The 26,435-nt window shown below is 58.6% G+C and overlaps 5 protein-coding genes across 5 annotated transcripts; all 5 read left to right on the forward strand.

Moving 5' to 3' along the window:
* Positions 1-769: 769 nt before the first annotated feature.
* On the forward strand, positions 770-1,138 carry LBRM_20_0510 (conserved hypothetical protein; the record flags this gene model as incomplete). The annotated part of the gene is made up of 1 exon (XM_001564288.1): positions 770-1,138. One exon carries the CDS (start codon positions 770-772, stop codon positions 1,136-1,138), a length of 369 nt encoding a protein of 122 aa, XP_001564338.1.
* Positions 1,139-2,853: 1,715 nt separating this feature from the next.
* LBRM_20_0520 (conserved hypothetical protein) lies at positions 2,854-6,627 on the forward strand (the record flags this gene model as incomplete). The annotated part of the gene is made up of 1 exon (XM_001564289.1): positions 2,854-6,627. The coding sequence occupies one exon, from the start codon at positions 2,854-2,856 to the stop codon at positions 6,625-6,627; it is 3,774 nt and encodes a 1,257-aa protein (XP_001564339.1).
* Positions 6,628-7,610: 983 nt separating this feature from the next.
* Positions 7,611-10,187, forward strand: LBRM_20_0530 (conserved hypothetical protein; the record flags this gene model as incomplete). Its single annotated transcript, XM_001564290.2, has 1 exon — positions 7,611-10,187. The coding sequence occupies one exon, from the start codon at positions 7,611-7,613 to the stop codon at positions 10,185-10,187; it is 2,577 nt and encodes an 858-aa protein (XP_001564340.2).
* Positions 10,188-11,641: 1,454 nt separating this feature from the next.
* On the forward strand, positions 11,642-12,595 carry LBRM_20_0540 (putative enoyl-[acyl-carrier-protein] reductase; the record flags this gene model as incomplete). The annotated part of the gene is made up of 1 exon (XM_001564291.1): positions 11,642-12,595. One exon carries the CDS (start codon positions 11,642-11,644, stop codon positions 12,593-12,595), a length of 954 nt encoding a protein of 317 aa, XP_001564341.1.
* Positions 12,596-17,787: 5,192 nt separating this feature from the next.
* On the forward strand, positions 17,788-24,921 carry LBRM_20_0550 (conserved hypothetical protein; the record flags this gene model as incomplete). The annotated part of the gene is made up of 1 exon (XM_001564292.2): positions 17,788-24,921. The coding sequence occupies one exon, from the start codon at positions 17,788-17,790 to the stop codon at positions 24,919-24,921; it is 7,134 nt and encodes a 2,377-aa protein (XP_001564342.2).
* Positions 24,922-26,435: the final 1,514 nt, after the last annotated feature.

Raw genomic sequence — 26,435 nt, forward strand, 5'->3', positions numbered from 1 at the left:
TGTGGCAAGCACCCGGTTTGTTTTGCCCCTTTAGCTGTTGTTGTTGTTCCCTGGTTCATGCGCGTGCCTTCTTTCCTTCTTCCTCCTCAGGAAACCAAAAAAAAAAGCGGCAAACGAGTCGTTGGCACCTAGCGGGGTTCTGGCCTGGAAGGGCGCCTACACGCAAGGCAGATGCGAAGCGAAGGTTCTTCGCCCCCTCCCCCCTCCTCTCCCCTAAAAGGACAACACAGTAAAACAATTGAATGTACTCCGCAGGACTGCGCCTCTCTCTCTCTCGTTTGTGGGTCTCTCGTGATCACCCTATCCCTGAGGTATAAACTGCATCATGTGTCGTCCTCCTCCTCCCCTCTTCCCTCTTTCATAATTCTCTACACGCAGCAACAACGTCCAACTCGTCCTGTACGGCATACGAACCACACCACCACACAAATTGCGTGAATATTCAAATTTGGCGCGTGTGGGTGCATGGCTGTGGGCCTGCTTTACTGCGCGCCTCAAAATAGAAGGAAACCCCCATCAAAACAACATCAAAAAGGCTGATTGACGTCTGCTCACTCCTCTCCACATTAGTTTTTCGCTCTGCCTCTCTCTGTCGCCTACGGCTCCTCTCGATTTCGGTGCTCCCCTCTCTCTCTCTCTCGCGTGCGCGCTAGTTTTTCTTCTTTGTGAGATTGCCTATCCAGCCCTCTCTCGCTCTCACTTCCTCCTCCTGCGATACATACATACACGCCCACTCTTCTCTACTCGCATCCCTGACGTTTCCTCGACAATGCAACGTCTCAGCTGCAGAAGCTTTGTGCGCCGAGCGGTCGCCGCCTCCCTCGTCTCTGCCGCCGCGTGTCAGGCCCCTGCCCGCTTCAGCACTGACTACTTAAATAAGGCCGCTAAAAAGAAGGTGGAGGAGGGCGACGATGAGCGATGGCTCGAGGCCGAGATCGATAAGAACATCAGCACACCAGAAGAGCGCTATGCTCATGCTCGCGAGGTCGAGGTGCTCAAGCGCATGGTCTCTCAACTTAAAGAAGAACACAAGGAAAACGTTGAGGAGGCGGTGCGTGAGCGAAACAAGGAACTTGACCACCTCAAGAAGGAGATGAAAGATCTGCAGCAGAAAATCTCGAAGCTGACAGAGAAGTAGGGATGGAGAAGGGACACGGAAAGGGCAACGTAACGACGCAGCACCAAGGCACCCCAGCATGCAGGGAATGGGGTTTATATATATATATATATATATATATATATATATATATATGCACAGGTATGAGTGCGTATGTGAAGGCATAATGGTGTATTTTACTCGCCACCACGTGACACACATACACCGAGATAGAGGGAGAGAGACTCATGCCTGGGCGCGCATGCACAACCGCCATCCCCTTTTCCTCTCTCTCAGTTCTTTTTTTTTCTCTTCTGCTGTGATTACCGGGCTGTGGAATAATCGCCGTTTTGTTTTTTAGGAGTCCGTGATGGGGCTGTAGCATTTCTCTCTTCCTCCTCCTCCCCCTGAACTTTGTAGGTTTGCTTGTCGCCCCCTTCTTTTTGTTCTTTCCTCCTATTCAAGGCTCTTTCTTCCGCTCTCTCGCTGTGGTGCTGCTGGCATACTCCTCTTTCGTCTAACAGCCTCGTTGCCCTTTTCTGCTCTTCCCCTCCCATTTTTCCCCTTCTCATCCCTTACAGAAAAGAAAGCACCTCGCACCCTCTCTTTGCCCGTTCCTCCATCATTCCTCCTCAGCTGCTGTGAAACTGCCTCCTGCAACCAGCTCCACCATTGGCGTGTCCATGTGAATGCACACCCCATCCTCCTCCCCCCCCCCTTCCCCTCCACACGCACACAGGGAGCTCTGAAAGACGTATCCGACACGCCCACCAATAATGCGGGGCGGGCAACACAGGTAAGAAGAAAACGAAGGGAAGGGGGAACATGTGGGGCTCTGGGTGCTACACGCATCAGACGCATGAGGAGTGCCTCTGGGGAAATGAAAGAAGGGAAAGGAACAGTGAAGAAAGGTTGGAGCAGCAGCAGAAGAGAGAGTGCAATACAGTGAACCTCCACTCCCCCCCCCACCCTCTTTCCCCTCTCCGCAGACGCTTTTTAACGCCCCCGTATACGTATTGCAAACAAGCCGCAAAAATGAAATCAAAGGGCTAAAGGCCACTCCTGTGTGCCACTCAACGGAGGAGGAGGAGGGGGGAGAGGGGGGCAGCAACCATGCCGTGCGAGTCGGCTGAAGAGGACGTGGGGGAAGCCGAGATGCCGAGCGAGTGTGGGTAGATCTGCCTTGCGTTTTCACTGTTCATCAAGTCGACAAGAACTTCATCGCTGTGTGGCTCTCACCCAGCTTTGCCCTCCCCCCTTTTCTCGCGCCTCGGCAGTCCGGCACACCACCCCTGGCAATAAGCTATTGAGCTGCACATGCCTGCTTGCTCTCTCCCTTGCACACCCTCGCGGGCTATGGCACGGAGATGCCTCGACGCGTTCTCATTCTTCCTTCTCTGTCTCCCCACTGGGGGAGGTTTTCTTCGATCTACGAAGAGACACCCTCATCTGAATCCCGTGCATTGACACCACCGTGGTTTTCCAATCGTAGTTCACCCCCTTTCCCTCTCTCTGGTAAGCGCGCAGGGCCTCTCGCGAAGTTCTCATCCCTCAACTAGGCCCGACTTACTTTTGACTCTGCGCCCTTTCGTTCTTCTCCAACCTGTCGCTCCGATTAAGCCACTGCACGCCTTAGCTCTCAGGGTGGCACACATCTCGGGAGCTCGCTCGAGCTCCCTAACCGGCGTTGTCGTTTTCTCACACGCATCTCCTTTTTTTTCCTGACCTGAGTAAGTTGGACGTGGGGTGGCGCACCGATGTCGTCGCATAATGCTCCCAGTGACGCCGATGGCGAACAGGCACACTCGCTTCCGCTACTATTGCAAGGCATGATAAAAAGTTCACTGTGGCACCTGGCCTTCTTCCCCGTATTGCAACCTGCCCCGCACACAGTGTCAAGGGTCACGGCACGTTCCTCGATATCATCAAAAGTGGCGGATGTCCGGGTGACTGCGAGTGCCCTTCACACCCTCGCGTTGTTGGAGGCGGTGGGTTACACGGAGGCTGGCCACGCAGCTCGGCAGTTGTGGCGAGCCCACGCCGTTGGATCAACATCCTCTCTGTCTCAGCATTGGATATCTGAAGAGCAGCGGAGCTGGGTCGACAGGCTGAGCCTCACCATTCTCCGTCAAGCAGAGGTTCTCTCTACCACACCTAGCAGTGGAGGAGGTAAGCTGGCCACTCTTCTTGCAGAGGTGCAGCAGCAAGGTAAGCAAGAAGTACAGACGACAGCATGCGACGCCCTCTTCTCGGAACTTGCTCACGACTACCTTGAGCACGTCGCGGCCGCGGCCTCCGCAGCGAGCGGGATACACTCATCGAAGGTGGCCGCTTCAACCGAGTCGAAGCTCGGGGCTCCAGAGCGCCGCACAAGTTCCATCTTTCACTACGAAGCTCTGCCTCCACAGACAGCGGCGGCGGTGACACTGGAGCGGTCGGCAGCAGCGGCGGCGCGGCAGCAACGGCAGTGGTACGAAGCACGCCTGTACGCCGCTGCTGCGTGTAGCACAGGCATGTCGGCCCCTGGTCCGCTAGCGCGGCTCCTTGTTGCCTACGCCCATCAAGGCGATCACCGGCTACAGGCTGCGGTAGCCGCGAACATGGAATGCTATATCAGCGGAGATCATAGTGGCCAAAGCACGGAGGAGGGTGCCACCGTAGAGTCAGTCACGAGCAGGGTCACCGAGACTGCGGCTGCAGCCCTTGCTCGAGTGCGTCTGAGCGGTGTGGTGGCTGGGATCCTGGAGTATGCACTGTGCGTGGCTCGTGCGCGCACCGCCGGCGCGGTGGCCAAGCTCCGCGCCCTCACCTTCGCTTTGAACGCGTTACCAGAGCAGCTTCCGCCGTGCACGGCGACGACGTTGTGTGCCGCTACCCATGTGCCTCAGTGCGCTGCCCTGCTACTCACCCTCATAACGGAGGAGTGCAGCTACTATCAGCAAACAGCTCCCACCGGCAGCGGCAGCGGAGAGGTGGGGGTCACCGCGGAGGTACTGCACGCCGTGCAGGAGCTCCTCTTCACAGTTGTTCTGGGGAACGGCACGCGGCATATGCCCAACAGGCCTGAGCCGCCACCCGCACCGAAGAGGTCAGGCGCAGAGGGAAGCGGTGCCACCAGCATGACGCCAGTGGTGATGACAGTGGCAACCACCCGTGCTGTGGCGCTGCCGGAGGCGGATGCCATCGCACAGGAGTTTTTCCCTGCCCTCGTCCAGCAGCTCGGTATGGAGTGGTTGTGGTCTCCGCTACTGCGGCACTTGTCAAGCCTCGACAAGGTCAGCGTCTCCGCAGGGGCAGTCGGCGCGCGAGCAGACTCGACGCCCGCATCGTTTCTGAGGGTGCGGTGGAGCAGCCATATGCTCATGGACACCATTCTTCTCTCTCTCGCCCGAAAGACGTATCCGCAGCGCCTCCTCAACATTCTTCCCGGTAGCTACGAGCGTCTCCTGAGCAACCTGGATCTACTTCCTCCAATGCGTCCGCACGATGACGACGGTAGAGATGCCGACCATGATGACGTGGCGCATCGTGGGGGTAGTCCTTTGCTGTTTGACATGCCCGCCTACTACGCTGAGGCGGCATCTGCACTGGTTGCATACTTTCAGCGCGCTGGGGTGTCTGGACTGCGAATAGAGGAAACGGAGCGCATCCTAACGACTGCCACGAGTATACATGCAATGGTCGTGCGGCTGAGAGCACAGGCGCCTTCGAGGCATGGCGCAGACGGACGCGAGGACGATGCTGGTAATCAAAGCAGCGAGGAGCTAGACGGCTACAGTAACAGCGGTGTTGCCTCTCCTCACCACCAGAAGAGAGCGAGGCCCACATCGCACGCCTACGCGCTGACACGTGAGCGTGTCGAACATCTTATCTCGCGCTACCAGGGGGAAGTTCTCCTTGCTGCTGTCGTTGTACACACTCAGCTGCGTGTGCCGAGCCAAGTGCAGCAGCTGATGCGCATGCTTGCACCATTGTTCTTGAAGATACACTTAGCATGGCGCACCTACCACGACGGCAGCAGTGCCAGCTGGCTCCTTCAGCTTCGCACGGATCCCAGCGTGACGGGGGGAACAGCCAGTACCGTGCGCTTTAGCGCAGAAGCGGCGGTGCTGCTGGATCAAGTTGGCTATGAGTTTTATCCTCTTGAGTGGCTGCCCGCTGCCTTGGCGGCAAGCACCGCGACAAGCAACCCATCTGTCGAGCTTCTCGCCCTCCCCTACTCTCTGCTGGCCGCTGTAGGGCACCAGTTTCAGCTGCGACTGCGCGGCACCCCACAGGGGAGTAGCGGGGACGTCACCCTTCGCCACCCTGCTGGTTCTTCGACGTCAGCCGTGATGCCGTCAGTGGTCAGAACGGCTCTCCTTGCCAGCGGCAAGGACGGGAACGACGAAGAGACCAAGGTGACTGCCGCGGCGTGGCGCCGTACCGAGCGCTTTGTGACGGGACTCATGCAGCTCTGCTACCTCGACCCCAAAACATCCTCGACAGAGCTGGAGGGAACGCTAGCGGTGTCGTCTACCAGACGCGTCTTGACAGCGAGCGGCGGAAGTTCTACGCTGAGCTCTATTGGTGGCGGTAATTTGGCCTCTGGGGTTCACAGCAGTGGCGTGAACGTGATTGCAGCAGCCGATGTTGCATCACACCACCTACGCTCCCTGCTGCAGCAACCAGCGGTGATGGACGCCATGTGGGGCGGGATGGAGAACACTGCTACAGCCAGGGCCAACGGGGTGTCGCTGCGTTACGGCGAGCGGTGTGAGAAGCGTCCGAGGTCGGTGTCCGCTTCAGCAGAAGCACGTGGGCACCTTCGCTCGATGCAGCAGCTGCTGCAGGAGTACGGTGCTGCCTCGTTTGACACGACGGTGGAGGCCGCAGACTTTGCCCTCACAATTGCACAGGCTTTCCTGCCTCTATCCACCACCGCTTCTGCCTCGCCTTTCTCCGCAGCCAGCAAAGCGGGGCCGGTCGCCTCGGCACTGAAGAAAAGCGAGGCGTTTCTTCGTGCTGGACTGGAATGGGGCGGTGCGGTGGTGGGACACGCTGCGACCAAGGCAAGAGTGCAAATGCAGCTACAGCAACAGCAGAAGGAAGGCGCCTCATCATTCTCGGAGGCGCTTGCGCACGTGTACAACAGCGCCACGGTGGACACGGCGTGGCTCGCGCGGAGTGCACTGCGGTACGTCCCACAGCGAATCTGGGAGAAAATGTGTGCCCACCGAGCCGAGAGACTTCTCCTGATTCACCGTCACGAGAAGTGGGTCTCACGTCTCCCCGGAAATTCACCCACCGCTTTAGAAGCAAAACAATGTGACCTTGTCGAGGCACACCGTGCTGACCCGCTGCTGATGGAGCAGTGGACGCAGTGGGAACGAGTGTTGGAGCAGCTGGGGCTCTCTGACCGCCTTGAAGGCGGTGCAGTCTCAGCGGCAAGCACGATAACCAGCCTATCATCTTGCTCAGCAGAGGACATCACGTGTGCGCAGTGGTTGTGGTACTCGCCATACTTCGCGGCAGAGATGGCGCCCCAGTAGCTGCTGGTGACAAGGCAGCCCTGGCTGCCTACTCGGATTTGCTCCTGCAGCGACACTCTTTGGTGATACCCCTTTTGTTTCTCTGTAAGGGCGGTTCATGGCGTTCCAGGCTGCCCTCTACCCCGCCCCCCGCCCGGCTTATTAACGAAGAGTCGATCATTCTCTGGAGCGCTCACTTCGTACCTGAGAACGCTGACAGAGTTTAGGAGGAGGGGGGAAATCTGGAATGAAGCGATGGTGCCTTTCCTTGGCTTTCTACTCTTCCCCGCTCAGCGTGTGTGGCGTGATGAGCCCAGGCCTAAAACAAAGAAGAAGAGAAAATCATCCTCTGTACGTGTCGATGCATGTGTCTGTCTTCCACCGAGTGTACGTGGCGCAACAGTGCGCAAGTCCCTCTTTTCCTGTCACACATTTTTGGCAACCCCCTCCCCGTCACTTGCCGTCTCTTCCTCTATGTCAAAGATGCACTCGCTTGCGCTGCCCTGTTGTCCACTCTGCGCTCTCACCCGGTAAACAAAGAAAGAAGGAAAACAGAAAGCGGTGCTACCGCTCGCTCGCTTTCTCATTCTCCCCTCCCCTCCCCCCCCCCCCCCCAAACGCCCACCAGCACACTCGCACACGCTCACTCGCGGACAAAGCGCAGTGCGGTGGCGTCGTGTCACCCACGTGATGCCGAGTGAAGCCCATCCTTTTCGTTGTCTCGCTTTGGTCTACATATAGGAGTGCGTGAGGGAGCGGCTGTACGCGCGACGCCACCTACGTCGTGGTGACGGTCTTGCTCGAATCATCACCACTGCCATCAAACCCCCTTCCTTGACTCGCTACCATTAGAAAATAGGCACGCGCGTTCTTACCCCTCACGAATGCACGTGGGCACAGACGCAGCAACGCGACCGTCTTTGTTTCGTGTCTTCCGTTCTTTGTGCTCTCTCTCCCTCCCTCTCTCATAGAAGGGGGTATCGATACATCTGCCCACTGCTGCCATGTCTGCGTCCAGCAGAGAGCCGGCCGCATCCCGTGCGCAAGGAATGCAGGGCGCCACACCTGCCACTCCCGGAGGTGGCAAGCTGGGCACGCTCTCCGTCAGTGAGCTCCGCACCGCAATGCAGCAGCACCTCCGCTCCACAGGGGCTCTGCGTGAGCTCAAAACGCAGCTGCGTGGTATGGTGCTCGCCGAGTTGCTACAACAGCCCAAGACGGCCAGGATGCTTGTACACGGGGCGTCGCAGTCGGTCCCACCATCACCAGGGGAAGGCCAGGTCAGGCTGGAAGACAGGAAGCCTTCCGCCACCGGGTTTCCTGGCACTCCGGCCATTGCTGTAGTCTCGGGTCGCACAGACCAAACCCTGCAGACCTGGTCATGCGGCTTGGCCGACGCCCTCGTTGAGAATCACCTGCGTCGCACGAGGCGCCCCATGTCGCTCTCCATCTTCAGCACGGAGGCCGAGGTACCACCGTTCAGTGCGAGCGGCGCCCCGTCGGAGGAGGAGCAGTATCTTGCCCACTTCTTCCGGCAAATCGGCACTGGTGCAACTGCCAATCCCGAGGACGACATACTCACCCCCTCTCCGTCCCGCTCTGCAAAGAGTGTGCTGCAGCGACTTGTAGAGGACTGCGTGGCGCGGCAGGGCCTCGCGAGCACCGCGGAGGCGACACGACACCTGCACAGCTGCAGCACCCAGACTGAAGCGGCCGACAGCGCCGACGGCGCGGCGAACTCTCTCAATTCACTTGAGTGCCGCCTTGCCGCCGTTGATGCCAAGTATGCACTTACCTTTGCTCAGCTCAAGCGGACCACTGGCGCGGGGGAGCAACCTTTCTTTCTCCGCTCCGAGGTGGAGCGTCGACTGCAGCAGTACAAGAACGACATGCACGCGCAGCTGCGAAGCGAGTACGAGCAGAAGTACAACAACTTCATGCGAGTCAAACTGCAAGAGGCACGTGACGAGGCTGATGGACGGTACCGCGTCTTTGTGCAGAACAAAACAGAGGAGCTGGCAGAGATGGAACGTAGTGTGCTCGTCAAGCTTGAGCAGGAGCGGCAGCGACTGAAGATGGCGTGGGAGGCCGTTCACCAGCAGCGTACAGAGCTGGAGAGACGTCAGCGGGACACAATGAAGCAGTTGGCGGACTACGACGCGGCGAAGCAGCGGAGTGATGAGGAGCTGTACTCATATAAGGAGAGTACGCGCGCGCTGCAGCTGCAGTGTGCCAAGTGGGAAGAGCTCTGCGGGACACGGCTCATGGAACTGGACGGCGCTCGCAGTCGTGAGGGGCGGCGTGTAGAGGACATCCGCCGTCTGCAGGCTGAACATGCGGCGGAGTTGCAGCTGAAGGAGGAGGAAATCGGTCGTCTGCGCTACCGGCTCCGCCTCATTTCGCGTGAGAACAACTACTCCCTCCCCGCAGAAGCGGCAGCTTCAGACCACCTAAAGGACAGAACCGACTCCTCCGCTGTACCGCTGGAACACTCCCGCACTGCAGCTGCTCCGGTCGACCCACAGCAACCTTACGGTCTTCTCACCCGCGCAGAGGAGATGCAGCGAAATGCTGTGGTACAGCAACAGGAGCGGTGGGATGCAGCATGGCTCGCTGCTGCTCTCTCCAACAACGCGCGCCAGCCCCATACCCACGCACCTGCCACCGTGCCTCCTGTGCCAGTCACTACGGCGACGGAGACGCCAGAACGCGTCTTTGCGAAGCCCAGCAGCTCTCCATCTGCGCTGATGCCGCAGACATCACTGTACCCGCTGCAATCTGGTAAAGGGCAAGCCGCTCAGCAGCCAGATCACCGCTCGGAGTCTCCGGAGAGCCGGGTGGTCACAGCATCAGCCCTGGTCGCCACAATCCCCTCGGTCTCCGCCTCGGCAGCTGACCTGGCGACTTCCTTGCCTTCTTCGCCGAAGGTAAACTCCCCAGAGCCGACAGCCATCGCTGCGGTGGCCAAGCCTCCCTCGACCTCCTCTGACAAGGCCCAGCAAAGCAGCACCTCATCGACGACATCTGCCACCACGAGGGCCTCACTAGCACCGCCGTCACCTTCGGTATCGCCCACGCGGGCAACTTCCCAGAAGCTGAAAAATGCGCCAGTTGTCGGCGCCCCTGCCACGGAGTCATCCACGTCGTCCAGCACGCGTCAGAGCCTGTCATCACCCGGCGTACCGTTCAACGCTTCAACAACACCGGTTCAACCTAGTGTCCAGCATGCAGATGATGATGAGTACGAGAACAGAAGTGCCGCCGCGGCGCGCCTCAACGCCGTGGCGGCAGAGGAACAGAGTGCCCGTGGTGAAGTGCAGGCGGAGGAAGCAAGCGCACGTGGCAGTATCACATGGCTGGAAGGAAATAGGCGCGAGCTACTGGTGGGGGAATTGAAGCGTGCGCGCAGTGAAGAGGATGGCAGCACCAGCGGTCCGGGCAACGGCGTAGCTCCTCGCTGGAAGCAGTTTGGCGACGGTGAAGGCGGTGGCTCTGCCGCTGATCTGGGCTTCAGTGAGTCTTTCAGTAGCGACGACGAAGCGCTAATTCACGACTCCGATGTGGATGATTCGGAGTTCTAGGGTGGACTCCTGGGCACTTTTCAACCTATGGCACGCGGTTGCACAGGTCCACGCGCGTACAGAGCAGGTGCCTGCCGATGCATTGGAGTAATGCCGGACGAGCCCTGGAAGATGAGGAATGATGTCGCTCTCCATGGACGAGTTACTGCTGTCGATTGTGGTATTGCTCCCCGCTGCCACGCGTTCGAGCTGCGAGAGTTAAAAGGATCATCTCTGCTGCAGCGCTTCATATCTTCTCCTTTTTATCGGTTACCCCATCGCCTCCTCCTCCATAACGAGGGACGACACCTCTGTACGTTGTATCAGTCTTCCGTACCCCCTCCCCCACTCTCTGTGCGGAAGTCGAGCAGCCTCCCACCACTCGCTCGGCCAATGCCGAGCCACCTCCGAGAGTGAGAGAACCAAGCGCATCTACGACGTGGGGAGGTTAGAGTAACGTATCGCTGCTGATGCCGGTGGTCATGTCCTGGATGGCGCTGCGTCGGAGTGACCCGAGGCAGTGACGGTGTTTGCATCACCCACATGATGGGCAGAGTGTCACCATAGCTCAAATCCACCCCACTCGGTCCTCGCTGCCGACAGGTGTGGGGAGCCTGAGTGCATCCGCGAGGCGACCTGGGAAGCGAGTGGATGGGCTGAGTGTGAGGCAGAGATCCTGCACCGATGACGGGGTCGGTGCATTACTGCACTGCGTGTGGCTAGCGTTTCGTTGCACCACGCGATGTGGACCTGTTACAAGCCTGGAGAAAGGGGTAGAGTGGGGCTCGACACTTCTGTGGTATGGCATCGAATGGTCGCGTCTCAAGTGGAAAACACACTCTAACAACTCCATAGAACAAAGCATTCATATACGAGCAGCGAAAAAGAGATACCCCGGTATGTCTGCCCACCGACCCAGGCAGGGGTTCAATGCTGGTCATCATGGACGGACTGATTGACAGACTCTCTTATCACAATGGATTCTCCTGTGCTAAGCAGCAGCACCCCCACCCCCCACCCCCGTGTGCGGGTGTGTGTTTGATTCCCCGTCCCCCTTGAGCTCCCTCCTTCCCTTTGTCTCGTCACTCTCAGTGGTGAACGCCTGCACGCGTTGTGTAGTTTTCTGTTGTCCTTTCTGGGGCGCGTTAAACCCACACGCCCGCTGCCTTTCTCGATGTGAAGCTCACTAAGTTCGGAGAAGAAGGGCACACACACACACACATACCTACGGGACGCCTACAAGAAATCAGCAGGTCACAGTCCTTTCATCAGCGTTGGCGTGATTTTCGTTCCCTCTGCTCTCGCATCGAATGCTTCTCTGCTTTCTCGCCTTCATCTTGGCTCAGCTCTTTCCACCACTGCCCCTCTTTCTCTCCCTCCCTCCCTCCCTCCCTCTCTCTCTCTCAGCTTCGCGACTCCCAAGTGTGTGTCTCTCTGCTTCAGTTCTTTCTCGGTTGTCAAGTGCGATCGCGACAATGCAGGCAAGCCGAGTCATATCACTCTTTGGCGTGCAATACCCCATTGTGCAGGGTGGCATGGTGTGGTGCAGTGGATGGCGTCTGGCGTCTGCCGTGAGCAACGCAGGCGACCTCGGTCTCCTCGGCGCCGGTTCCATGATGTTCGATGTCTTTCAGCACCACGTTCGTCGCTGCAAGGAGGCCACGAAGAAGCCCTTTGGTGTCAACCTCTCTCTCACCCACGACGTGTCGCGGCACATAGAATTCCTTATCGAGGAGAAGGTGCCGATCGTGTTCACGAGTGCTGGAAGCCCTAAGCTGTGGACTCAGAAGCTGCAAAGCCACGGAATTAAGGTGGCGCACGTCGTGCCCAACTGCAAACTCGCCCTCAAGTGCGAGGCGGCAGGGGTTGACGCCGTCGTGGCAGAAGGGTTCGAGGCCGGTGGCCACAATGGACGGGAGGAAATCACCACGATGACGCTGATCCCACAGGTGCGTAAGGTACTGGCGCCTGAGATACCCCTGATCGCAGCGGGTGGCATTGCGAGTGGGGAGGCAATGCTAGCGGCTATGGCTCTTGGGGCGGAAGGCGTCCAGGTAGGCACGCGCTTCGCGGTCACTCAAGAAAGCTCGGCAGCCGAGGAGTTCAAGAAAAGATGCACAGTAGCAGGGGAGGCCGAGACGTGGCTAACGCTGAAACAATACATGCCGACTCGTCTTCTACTGAACGACTACGGCAAGGAGGCCCGCCGCCTCTCTGAGTCTGGCGCCACCAAGGAGCAGCTGAAGGCGTTCTGTGGCAAGGGCCGCACGAAGAGAGGGATCTTCGAAGGTGACTTGGAGAACGGCGAGCTCGAGATTGGCCAAATTGTGTCGACGTGCAAGGACATTCCGACCGCGGCGGAGGTGGTAGAACGCATGGTGAAGGAGTTCCGCGCCCGTAACGAGCAGCTGGCCAAGATGAAGTTGTAGAGCACAGGAACAAAGCATTATATCCTCCTCACAGAGTCGAGCGTTGAGAGTCACACGGACACCAGACGGGAAAGAACAGAGCTTTGACAGAGAGACGCACATGCACACGTGTGTGAGCTGCCACCACCACTATCACTGCCGTCGCCGTGCCTGACACAGACGTGCGCACTCCGTCTATCTTCCCTTTTCGTTCAGTGCCTAGTGCACCCATCGCGATCGCCTCCGCTCTCTTTGTTTCCGATTCCTCTTTGGGGGCTCCTCCCTCCCCACACGCACACAGAGACCCTGGCGCACACGCGTCGTCTCACACCCGCCTCCCTCTGCCCCACACCTTCCCACGCATAGCCACGCCTGCTACGGTGTCGGTGTATCCAGGAGCGGTAAACGATGGCGAGTCTTGCTTCTCTCTCCCCCCCCTGCGGCTGGGCAGTACGATCAGCTGAACTCCCGCTGAGGGAAAACAAAACTGTTGGCCCTGTCAGAGTGGTACCCAGAGAACGAAATTTGCCACTCTTCAGCGTGGGGGAGGGGGGAGTCACGCGCACACATGAACGGCCCTCTCGTCTTTACAGGGCCCTTCCCCCTCCTCGCATGCCAGTCTCGACGTTCGACGGCTTTCTTGTTTTCTGCCCCCCCCCCTTCCTTCCCACTGCAAAAGTGCTCGCGCCTTCTGGCAGAGGGCCTCCGCCATTTATTCGCTCGGCTGGCCTCCAGCGGCGGCTTAGGCGTGTATCGATGTCGGGTGTGTGGCCGCATTCGTTTCTCTTGCTTATGCTAAGGAGGCTGTTCAGTAGTTGGACTACCTCGTCTGCGAGCTTCCCTCAGTTTCACTCCGGCCCGTCCTCCTCATGGGTCGGTCATCGGCTGAGCCGCGATAGGGAGGGGAAGGGACTGGACCCTGCACTCGTATCGAAGTCATCGAAAAGATTACGAGCGACTCTACAAGATCAGCGCACCAAAGATCCGCTGCCTCCCCCTACCCCGGCGACTCCCAACGCGTTTGGCGGCACTGCCCATGACATGTTGGAAAACAGGAGGGAAGCCCTTTGACTCGATACTTGTCGTCTTCTCGTTCCTTCTCTCTCTCTCGCTCGCTCTCTATTCTCACAGTAGTCAGTGCAGGAAATATTGACACACACACACACACACACTTGGAATGCCTTCCTTGAAGCATTCGCCGCCTCGCGGGGCGGCCAGGGTTGTCTCTGTGCGCAAGGATGCTGCTGCTGCAACAGTGAAGGTACCAAAACTTACTGCGGCTGCTCTTGGGCTGCTCAAAAGTGGCGCCCTTCAGCGTGACATGTGTGCTAAGACACCCGCCTTGCACACTCCGTACTTATCCACCTCACCATCAAAGCGGTCATGCACCTCACCCACAACGAGCGCTCCTCTTTTTCGACTTTTTTCCGTGGATCCGTTACCAACTGTTGACTCGGCAGCCGATGTGAAAGAGTCAGAGGTCAAGTTTGGTTCCCCCAGGGATGCACGTCAGCTATCACTCTCCCTCGTCACAGACACGAATATCGCCGATGAGTGTTACAGTCTCACCACCTTGGTCGACGGCAGCGTGTCCTTCTCCCCTCCTTACACTCTCTCTCACAGCACCTGCAGCTTGCAGCACAAGTCGCACGCCCACTTCATTGCGCATGCTTACAAGTGCGGTGCATCCTGCACGACCCAGACGTCTATCTGCGCCACAGCGCTTCACACCGAGGGGACAGGAAATTCAGATATCGCCACAGCAGTGAGTGGAGCCACGTACATGTCGCCAGGACACTCCATGAGCAGCCCTGGCAACTTCCTTCGCTCCCAGCCAGCACGTTTGTGGATGACGGTGGTACCGCAGAACAGCCACCATATCGGCACCAACGTGCTCGGCCCTCTTGAGGAAACCGAAGAAGTGGAAGAGGCGATCAGTGTGGCCTCGACCATGGCCGAATCTGGCCAATGCAGGCTCTTCTGGGACGGGGCTGAGGAGTCCACAAGCGTGATCGAAGAAGATATTCAGTGCAATGATGATGTCGCCGCCTAACATCACTTTCGCGATGTGAGGTGGCGTACTCTGGTCTGTCTGTGGGACTCGGAGTGATTCAAATTTTCGAATTGCATGACACTTTTTGTGTTAGGCCATATCGCCCTATTTTTTCCCTCTCTCGTTCTTCCCTCCTCGGTGTCCAGGAGACAGTGTGAGTGTGGGCTCTTGTTTCCGTTCGTCCCTTTCCTTCGTGCAGTGGGTGTACTAGCGTATTCATGGTGTCCATATATACGAAGAGGAAAAGAAAAAATGGAAGCGGAGCAATGCTGTAGAACACATGCACCACGAGTGTTTTCCCTTTTTCCCTTCCTCACTGCCATGCACATACCTACATGCACACACACACACACACACACACAATGGCTGGAGACAAATCCTCCACCGCCAGTGTTATAGAAAGATTCATCTTGTGCGCCACTTGCACGCACGTCCTTACGGACGCACATGTGTGCGCGTGCGTGTGATTTGTCAGTATCCTTTCTGTGCTTGCGTGCGTCTGTTGCTTTTCTTCCTTTTCTGTATTGCTGGTGCTGTTTGACGCCTCCTTTCCTCCCTTCGTGCTCGCCTTCCCAGTCCCCCCCCTCTCCCCCCCCCCCTACCCACCCACTCACTCACTCGCCTCTTCCTCCACCACAATGAAAAAATGGGGGAGTCGACTTGGTTCCCTGTGGGGGGCGGGAGGGGTTGGCGTTGTGTCGCTGTTGTTTGCTTAATTTATTCTTTGGCATCTTCTTTGTTTTTTTTTTCTGTACTTTTTTTATTTTCTTTTTATATACATTTTTTGTGTGGGGGGGGGGTGTATGGGTGAGTGAGTGGGGATGTGCTGCGGGACTCCTGGGCACGGCGATCCTCTCTTTTTGAGGGGGTCGCTTGGTTGTTTGCTTTGGTAGCCGGGCGCACCGTACGTGTGCCTCTTTTCTGCACCATCCACCTGTCAATCTCTCGACCCTTCTCTCCCTCTCACCCACTCTCCTCTTCGCTGTACGTTTGCCTGTCTCTCTGTCCACTCGCTTCCTGGGGGAGGGGGGCTCTTCTTCTCGCAGGGTGAGCAATCGATTCCAACGGTGTGGCCCCTCCGCTGTGTTGCCGCGCCTTCAACACGGGGGACAAAGAGAGAATAAATAAAAATAAAAATGAGAACAACAAAAGAAAAGGGAACGCCCGCCACTTTCGCTTGTCATTTGTGGATTCGATTTTTTTTTCTTCTTCGTTTGTGTTCTATACTTTTATATGTTTTCTTTTTATCCTGGATGCTCTCTCTCTCTCACACGTTTATATCGCCATTCGAGCCTGCGACTCGCGCTTCGCCGCCTCCCCTCCCCCAGGCCTCCCTCCTTCTCCTGCACAAAAGGAAGCATGAGAGCACGCACATGTACCAGAGATCTGTGATGCATGTCAGAGCACTCCGCCAGGCTCCTTTGTTTCTCTTTTGACAGGTTTTCCTCTTCACTTCTGTTTTTTTCTTTTTGGGGGGAGGGGGGTGGGGAGTACTTACTTATTCCGTTTCGACCTATCGCTTCCTCCGCACTACCGCCCACCTCGTCACTCTCTCGCCCTCCTCTGCTTCTGGTACTGCAGGTGAACATAAACGTGGGAGCGCCTCTCGGTAGCCGTGTATGGGCGTTGGGGTAGGGTGGTGGTGGTGTTGATCGTTGCTCGTTAGCTTTTGAGGGGCCTTCCTGTGTTTAACGCGGATGCCAAACGCCTACCTCTGTTGCCTCACCTGCATGTTGAAACGTACTTTCAGGCTGCAGCAACATTCCCCTCCTTTACCGCCCCTGTTCAGCCCCCTCCCCACTTTGTAAGGTCTGGATGATGCGCGGTTCACTTTTGGGCTTTTATTTTTTTTCCTCTCATGCTCACTTCGACCTGCATCTATTACGTTACTATCGTCCTTGATCGTGTGAGCCCTTTCCGCTCCCTCTCTTTCCCGCCCTCCACCGCCGTCTCCCTCTCCCCGATCCTTCTATGAGGCCTCTGTTCAACATCTCTCTTTTCCTTTTTTTCCTTTGGTTTGCTCACGTAACTGTCCTCGATAAAGCCTAACATACAGGCAGGTAGGGGCATGTTTCTCCCTATATCGTCTTGACTGTCTTGCTAAATGGGTTTGCTGTATATAACTCTTTTCTATAGTCGTCTCAGTCTTTGTGGGAAGGGGGAGTGGGGGGGGGGGCAGAAGACACTGTGCCACGAACGCAATTCGGTCAGGAGAAAGATGTTTGTGGATCCGGCACTGCCCTTTACTGCCGTCTTCTCCCTCCTCGTCCTTCATTCCTGCTTCCTTCGCTCATGGAGAAAGATCACTCTTCACATTTTTTTGTGGGGTGGCAATCTGTGCTCCTGCGTGCGTGGACCAGTGATGCAACCATCAGCAGAATCCGAGCCGGAACACGAATGAAGACATGAGGATCCTTGAATGCTTCCCCGTTACAAGCCGCTCCACCCTCGTCTCCTTTTGAGAACGGCCTTCTAAAATGATTGAAGCTCTGCCGAGGCCCCACTGGCTATCCTGTCAGCCTCGCCGCCCCTGCCATATTCTGCGCATCGCTCTACGGCAGGACTTCCGCTTTTCCCACGCCGCTTCTCTCGGCCCTCCAATATTTTCCAATAACGGCACCTTTTTTCCTCCATCTCTCCACCGCCAGACTGCCTCTCCAACTCTCCTCCCTTTCCTTATCTCTACCTTTGCTGTGACCACGTTGTGTTTCCACACGGGAGCACTTTCTTTGTATGTGTGTGTGGGGGTGTGGGTGTGGGTGTGTGTACGCGCGTGCAGCGTTGACTCACCGCACCATCCACAGCGGACACGATAAAAAGAGTCGCTGGCATCTCTGTCTTTCCACGCCTGCGTGAGTGTGTGTGTGTATATATATATATATATATATATGCATGGGTAGTCAGCACACAAAGACGAGCGACTGTGACCTACGCCTCACGCCCACGCACGCACAAAGGCACTCACTGGTTTTTCGTTCTTCCTCTGAGGAAGCCCCAACTCCGTGCTCTTGGCATTCCACATACACACACACACGCACATAAGTGCGATCCTGCCGCCGCGCAGCCTGCTGAAAAGAGAAAACTTCTCTTTCTCGGCGTGAACCTTCTGCTGTTTCCTCGATAAAGCCGCGTGTTTCACATTTTCTCGCCGAAGCAGCTGATGGAATCGCCTCCAGCGCAGGCTGTTTCTGGGGAGCAGCGCGCCCGCTTGCTTGAGCTGGAAGAGCGGCAGCGTCAGCTCAAGCGCCTGTGCGAGGAGGCACTCAGGGAAGAAGAGCAGCATCAACACATTCTTCAGCAATTGGAAGAGCACAACACGGGTGCCGTGTCATCTGTCGAGTCGTTCGCTGGAGGCAGCGCCGGGAGCGTTAGCGGTTCTGCAGCTCTGCAGGGGGGGCGTTTCTCGCCCAATCACGGAGGGGAACCCCTCGAAGACTTGCTGACAGGCGAGGTACAGTCCTTTCGTGACCCCAACAGCGCCGTACGCGAGTCCTCCACCGGCAGTGCAGCCGCGCCACTGTGGTTGCGTAGCGAGTCGCTGTCGAATCCGCGCAACCCTTCGGCGGACCGGCCGCGCACTGCACTCAGTAGTAGCTATCGCCCACCGACGTACCCGCTGCCAATGGTGTTCGCCACACAATCGCCTCCCCCGCCGCGAGAAATGCTGTATAGTACCTCTAGTCGACCTAGAGAAGAGGGAAGCAGTGCAGCTGTAGCGGCCATGAATCGCAGAATCCAGCCCCCCACGTCTGCGCCAGTAATGTCGTCCTCTCTACCGATAACCAGTGCGTGGCGGCATGGTGAGAGGGGTACTGCAGAACGCAAGTCAGGATCAAACTCCGCGGCCGCAGCTCTCTTTCCGCCTGCTGCACCCACACCCCTGTCGCCACCGCCGCCGCCGCCGCCTCCTCCAGAGCGCAGTCACAGCCGTGGCGCGAGCCACAGCATCCCCTCGGCAGATCGATACTGGCGCAGTGATGCCCGTCCCTACCACGGCATCCCTCCCCCTCCACCTCCTCCAGCATCGGACGCAACACAGGCTACGGCTTCACCTTCTGCCGTGCGGTACTCGTGGACACTCAGAGCGCATACAAGCCTGTCGCCGCCGCGGCCGCCGCTGTCCTCACGCTCATCCGCGTTGCCGTTGGTCTCTCCAGATGAAGTCACGGACAACCCTCCGGCTCCGCCTCCGCGCACGCACCGTCGAGCTGCTCCCTCGCGCGACATGCCGCCCAGCATGGCAGATACGTACCGCTGGCCGCCTAGCCTTCTCCACACAGACTCGCCGCCTCCACCCCCACCTCCACCACCACCGTCACCGCCAGCAGCACGCACAGATCCGGTTGGGGACTCGACTTTACCCACCACACCATCGGAACGTGACATTGCGCGATGGAGGCGTCGGTTGAGCGGCAGCGGCGCAGTTAGGCCACTCAGTGATAACCGCCCGGGTAGCGGATACGATCGGAGTGGAGCCGCAACGTTGGCGAATCGGCGCGCCCCTCCGGCAGCCGTCACCCCGCTACTCTCTGTTCCTTATCGCGAGACTGCCACTAAAAAAGGTGTCAGGGTCGCGGGCCGGGCACCTCGGAGCTTGCCACCACCACCTCCACCGCCGGCCCCTAGTGTGACCCTCTTCTCACCAGCCCGCTACGGCGAAGGCAGGAATGAGGATGAGTCGCTTCCAGATAGATGGGAGACGGCGTCATTGACACCGAGCCTGCGCAGTGCAGAAGAACGGTGCCTGCGCAACTACTTCGCGAAGCCCGTCAGAGAGGTTGGCAGTTCATCTCCGACACACAGAAACTACGCAAGCTACAGCCGGCAGCGTGCGTCGCCATCCTGCAGTGGAGTGAAGGGCGTTCGAACCTCACTGTTTGAAGTCGCTGGCACGGCGGAGCCACGATTGCAACGGCGTTCGACGGTCATTCCTACCCCTGACCTTTTTACCTCCTCAGCACCTACTGTAATGGACACCCCTCCGCCGGCGCCAGCCAAACCAAAGCCCAACAAGACAGCCCTGCATCCGTACGAGCTGCAACACCCGCAGTCCCCCTCGCTCTCACCCCCACCAGAGACCAGCCTCAATAGCACATCAGCCAGGAACTGCCGTGACGCCCCTGGGCACAGAGGTGACACGTCAACACCTCCCCTTTCGGCACTGTACGCAAAACACCAGCAAGCCACCTCGGCCACTCTGAAAAGCAGCAATCTCGACTCAGCCAGGGGAAACGGTGACATCTCACTCCCTGCGAACTTGGACATGACTAACAAGGCAGCCACTGGAGCGCCGCACACCGCCGCTGCAGCTTCGGCCAACGACTACTTTGACATGGGCCCTGAGAAGGAGGCACTGCTGTCACTGCTGCAGGAGAGCACCCGCGGCGCACCAGGGAGCAACGCCGGTGCCGCGCTGCCAGCCACTAGCTGCCCGTCGTCTATACAACAGGGTATGTCGCCCGCGATGGGTGCCAACCTCGCAGGCGGTCGGCGCGGCGAGAAGGCACTCCCTTACCCTCTCTCGGCCAACTGCCTCTCTGAGCGAAACCAGACACAGATTTTTTCGACTCAGCCCCCAATGACGACGCTGCCGCCCCACTACAAAGACCCGACAGCACAACACTCGTACTTGAACCCAACAGTGGACTCGTCGATCCTGCGCGGCGGAAACGTCAACGCAGCCACTAGGGGAGTGCAGCACAGCAACGAGGTGGCTGCGGTGCAACTGCAGCAGAAATACGATGAAGCACAGGCCAAGGCAGAAGCCCTTGCGCGACATCTGGTGAAAGCCATCAGTGATCGCAAGATGCTTCAGGGAAGCGTCGAGCAGCTGGAAATGCTTGTGGAGGAGTGCAACATCGAGGTGGGTCGACTTCAGCAGATTGTGGAGCAACAGCACCAGGACAGTGCCACCTCCCTCGGGGTGCAGGCAGCACTTCGCGCCAAGGAGCGGGAGGTGGCTGTGTACGAGGATGAAATCCGGCGACTCCACGTAGTGCTGAATGGACACCTCACTCGCACGGCCACTGCTGAGCGTGTAGCGCAGGAGAGTGTGCATCAAGGGCTGGTGGTGAAGGAGGCAGAAGTTGAGGCGGCCATAGCAGAGGTAGGTATGGCGCATCTGGCGCAGCGGGAGGCAGAGGAGCGGGCAAGCCAACTGGCGAATGAGTTGGATACGGCGGTGGAGCAGATACAATTCCTCGACGAGCGCCTCGCTGAGATGGAGCGGGCGGCAGCGGCAGCGCTCTTACCGGCGTCGCGTGTACACGCTGCCAAAGAACCCGGCGTAGACTCGGACAACGGTGACGCCGCTCTCGCTCACTCGAGCGCAGCAGCGCACCTCACCATTCCCCCCGACGAAGAAACGCGCCGCTGGCCGCTGGAAGCGCGGCGAACGATGGCGCAGCTTGTCGCACAGGCAGAAGGGCTCCTTTTGAAAAATGCGGAGGGGGAACGCCACACCTCGATGCGGCTGCAGCACATGGAAAACACCTGCAGCGAGCTGCAACGACACCTCCGTCAGCGCAGCGAGGAGGTAGAGCGTGCGCGTGAAGCATACGAGCAGCTGCGACAAGAGAAGAGCACCTTGCAGACGGTAGGAGAGGTGTGGTACCAGCAACTACGTGAAGTGAAAGAGGATGCACAGCTCGTCTCCGAGATGGTGCGCACCTCCCGCGAGGATGCGGAAGATGTGTATCTGTCCTCGCGTGTCGCAGAGGAGCGTGCTGTTGTGCACCGTGCCGCCGCGGCAGCGGCAAGCCCGCTGCGGCCCTTTCCGAGCTCAGCGCCAACGGACTCGACAACACTGAAGAAATCTGCGCAGTTCGCCCGGCAGGTGATGCGCGACTTTCATGCGGTGGCGCGCTTTCTTTCAAGCCTGCGCACGATGAACATCGGGGACCGCAATGGGTACCAAATCCTCCAGACCATTGCTAGTGGCCGCAACCCAGCCGAAGGACTCTACGTCACTGCCGACGACGCCGCTACGCCGAAGCGGGTCAGCGAGCTACTGGCCCCCAATGCAGCGAGTGAGGCAAAGCGCCGTGTGCAAGAGAAGAAAGCTCGCGTTCTGCGTGCTGTGGAGCAGGCCTTGATCATAGGGTCGGATTCGGCCCCTGAGTTCGCCTCGCTAGATGCCTCAGAGAAGCGCCCCCCCAGTCGCGCACCCATCATGCTGGGTCTGCCGCTCCGTGCGAGAGAGCGACCGTCACCAGCAGGGGCAGAGGTGTGTGAGGTCCCCGACGCCTTCGAAGACGAGCTGACTAACGGTGATGAGGCGGAGGTGGAGGTGGTGTTTTCCTCTCTGCACCCCACGCGGATGGGCAGCCAAAGCCTCCGCGACGGCAGCAGTGGCATGGTCCACAGCGATGTGCGCCGGCGGCCGGCGCCTGATTCAGTGGCATCCGTGTCGCAGAACCGAATGCCGCCAACCTCAGAGATCCGGCGTGCAGCTCCAGCGTTCGCAGCGTCGCCCCCAGCAGCCCCGCTCGCGCCTGACGGGAAGTCGTTTTGCAGCACGCTGTTCACGAACAGCAGCGAGGCCCCTAGCACCGCCTCGACATCTCAGCCCACAGCGGTCAAAGCGGCACCAGCGCCCCCCACCCCGCTCCCGTCGGTCTCGCGACCACTACGCCTATCCAACACGCCGTCGCAGCCGCAGTCGGAAGGCAAAGAAGAGAACGAGGAAGAAGCTCTGGGACCTTCCGAGAAGCATTCGAGCTCGATTCGAGCGTCATCGCACACTGTCCTAAGGACAGACTCGATGCCGATCTGCAGCACTGGCGCTGGCATCGACTCAGAAACGCACTCCATCACCCTCGTCCCACTCCCCTCCATACCGCAGCAGGTGCCTCAGTTGCAAACGACGACGGTGCAACAGGCACCGCTGCCGCCATCGACGCTCACCGTCACCGGTGGTTTGCCGGTGGATCACATCGTCGTTGTAAGCTCGAGTACTGCTCCCTTTGTCTCTGGCATCGTTATGACTGACCAGGAAAAGGATGCCACCGTCGCACGCCGTAATGCCCCCACACTACTACAGATGCAGCAGCAGCACACACCAATACCTGCGACATTGACGAACACGCCACCTTCGTCGTCGCGTCTCCGCTCCCCTACCCCCGACCGGCTGCCTGCGGTGTGGGCTGGGACGCACGTCGATGAGGTCCTTATCGCATCTCCCATCGAGCAACGGCGGTCTTCTCAGTCGTTTACAGACGAACCGCCGCCTCGCGTTGTATGCGACGAAAACAAGCAATTGGGGCACCTCTGCTCGCGGCCGAAGAACCGCAGTACCACCGCGCGTCCATCCTCTACACCGCATCCAGACTCGCGCTCCGGGACGCGCCGCGGCTTCGAAGCAAGAGCTGAAGAAGAGACTGTTGCGCCGCCGCGGCACACAGACCAGCATCGCCGTGGCGCGAGCAACAGAAGCAACGACGATGAAGCCACCCTCTTCTTTCGGGAGCCGCCTCGTGGTGAAGTGCAGGAAGTGGCCAGCGAAGCAACCTCCACCTCCTTGCAGGAGCAGCAGCAATTTTGCGTTGAAGTGGATCTCCTCAACGAGGACTTTGTCATGCCATCTCGCAGGGTCTCTGCAGCACCGGTGGCACTGGCGTCGGTGTCGTCCGTCTCTCCGGAGACCACCTTGATTGACGAGGAAGAAGAAGCCGACGTAGAAGAGCGAGTGCCGTCTGCTGGCACAGCAGCAACACGTCCCTCGCTGCGCGCCGAGTCGCCGTTAAAAAGGGACCATACTGCGGCCCCGTCTGTCCCGGATGTCAGCCTTGTGCCGTTGAAGGACGCAAAAGCAACGAAGCCGAGCTCGTCTCGCAATCGCCGCGTTGTCGACGAAGATGACGAGCCATCCTTGAGTTTCCTGGCACCGCCACCGCCGCTCCCGCCGCCAGTTCGGCCGTCACCTTCGCAGGTGCAAACCAAAAGAGCTCAGGAAGAGGATGCATTGGTGCTCACGTCACCAACAGAAGCGTCTCTGTCAGGCACCAGTTACTCGCAAACGATGGAGGACACTAGCGGCGCTGCAGTCTCTACCGAGAACGTCCCACACTCCCCGCTATCCCTGTGCGGAAGCTTCGCAGGTGCACCGCTCCGGCTGCCACACCAACCACGCCGGCCGTCAGCATCTGATGGCCATCCCAGCCTGACGGCAGTAGAAGGTGCGGTTGCCCCTCCGCGCCTGCAGCGCTCCACAGGCTCGTCCCCATTAACAGCAGCCCAGCCTCTTTTGGGCACCTTTGCCCCTGGGCCAGCGGCTGCAGGAGATGCCACCGCCGGAGTTAGCCAGCGCATCCGCAGCGGTAGTCGACCTCCCACGGCGAGGTTGTCGGTTGATTGCCCTTTGCTAGAAGCAACGCCCGCGCTTGTGGAGCCGCGGCGCCACTCTCCATCAGCGCGACCTGTGCCGACTGCAACGCATACGAATCCTGTTACCCCGGTCGATACTGTCGACTTCGATTCGCCGTCGACTGCAGGGCTGTCCCCACTGGAGGAGCAGACCTCGCCGGCGCCCAAAAAGGCACAGATATCACGGGCCCACTCGGAGGTGGACCTCCACGTCGACGATCTGCTGCGATCTGACGGGAAGGTCGGTGCGAAGACCACGTCATCGACCCCTACCAGTCGGCTGCCAAGCATCACTTCCACAGCGGCCCCCGGAAGCCCTCAGCACGTGCTAGAAGAGCCCTCTGTAGCTTTGGGCCTTCCTGGTGAGATCTGCAACGATACACCTGGACAACTGGGCAGTGCCGTCTCGCTTCCCGCTGAGGCGCTGCAGGCGGCTCCGTTGCACCCACGGGAACCACCCACGCGCGCAGGGCACAGCGCTTCACCATGCTGTAGCCCTCACGAGGAAGCAGCACCCGCGCCCCTTCCCCTGGTGAACGCTGATGCGCCGGAGTCGAGCGCGCTGAATCTTCCGTACACCTCACCAAAACCGGCACCACCCATGGCAGAGGCAGCGACATTCAACGGGAATCGACCCGCCACCTCACCTGCTGTAGCCCAGATGCCATCATCCACCATCTCCACGCCGCGTAGCCACGGCGGCGGTCGACAGAACTCGGCGAGTGTTTGGAGCTCGACCCCGGCGGAGCAGCCGATGCCGGATGGGATCACTGCGAGACGCTGTGAAGAGGTCGCCAAAATACTGATGCGCTTAAAGGCAAAGAAGGAGCAGGACTCAAAACAGTCCTCTGAAATGAGCACGCCTACGAGCCCCACGGAGAGCGAGCCCTCATCGACGGGACTGGAAGACCTGGACTCCCCCTCCAGCTAACGTATCTCGGTGCTGCCACCCCCCTTCCCCTCTCGATGACATGCCGCCACCCCCTGCGAGCCAACACCGCGTCGAGTGCGCGTTTTGTGTTTTTTTTTTTGTTTTCTTCTCTGTAATGACTTTCGCTGTTTTCGTTAGAGTCTTTTTGTTTTTGTTGTTGTTGGAGGGAGGAGGAGGAGGGCTCCTTTGCTAGTTGGTTGATGGCTCGTTTGCTACTCCTTGCACAGCTGTGTCTGCCTATGGCCTCCCCCAAAAAGGCTCGCCTCACCGTTCATCCTCCTCGTCGAGCCCCCTTTGCTTCGCATCACTATAATCGGCAAGCGTAAAAGAGAACCACAGTTGCTAGCTTATCGCGAACTCAGTCCGTCCGCGACGACAGATACTCAGGGGCGTTATTTGTGCGGAGTACCACTTGAGTGTCCACCTCTCTGTCCCTCCTCCATGCTTCTCCTTCTCTCCCCCCCTCCCACACTACACAAATGCGGAACGTGTTCAGCTCACCGACCTATAGACGCGCCTTCACACACGTTTGAGTGACTTCGTCATTTTGGGGGCGCCACACGTGACGCTCGAAGGACTCACACCAAGTACATAGATAGACAAGCATAAACACATGCATATACTTGATAGAACTCGAACGAAGTTGCCGGGTGCACATTGCGTCAGCATATCCCTCTCCTTTGTGTTTGTGTGTCCGCGGGTGTGTTGTGACTGCTGCAGTGACACTCACTGCTTCGTCGAGCGAAAGTCACGGTAGAGGACTACAAGGAGGATTACGCATCTCTGCGCGCTGCAGGCAGCCACCTCCCTCGTGTGTTACCAGCACTCTCTACACTACACCCCACCCTCCGCAAGGCCGCACTGCCAATACGGTCTTCACTGCACGAGCGCATCACTTGAACCATCTCACACGTCCGTGTCTGTGCGCCTGGTCGTCCTTTTTTCCTTTTTCTGTTATTTGTTTCAGTCAAGGTGCATTGCGCCTCCGCCTCCCCCTCCCTAGCACACACGCGCGTGCACGTCCTTGCGTTTCAAGTACACAAAGTGGCGACGTCATACGACTACCATCATTCGTCTTCTTTGCACTCCTTGGCTTTGTAAAGCAGGTAGTGTACCTTCAAATCAGTTGCGCCAACTCGCTTCGTCTGCTCTCTCTCTCTCTTCTCTACTCACAATGAACACCTCAATGGCCGATGTCGATTCTATCGACGCCCCGCTGCGGGTTGCTCTGCCGACTGCACCAGAGGTTAGCCCAGTCACGAATGTAAGAGGGAGACAGTTGGACCAGTGGCAGCAGCGAAGGTGGGACTTGGACGACATTTTTCAGCCCCCTGCAACCACAGACGTCCACACTGCGGACCACGAAAGTGCTCCGCAGAGAGGTAGCGACGGTAGCAGCATCTCTACCTCGTCTTCGTCCGGGCTACGCATACCATTGATCTCTCTCAGCGCCTCCCGTGCGCGGGTTCCCTCGAAGGAAATCCTTTACAAGCGGTGCACCGGCTCCCGCCATC

The sequence above is a fragment of the Leishmania braziliensis genome (assembly GCF_000002845.2).
Source record: "Leishmania braziliensis MHOM/BR/75/M2904 contig, possible fusion of chromosomes 20 and 34".
NCBI lineage: Eukaryota > Euglenozoa > Kinetoplastea > Trypanosomatida > Trypanosomatidae > Leishmania > Leishmania braziliensis.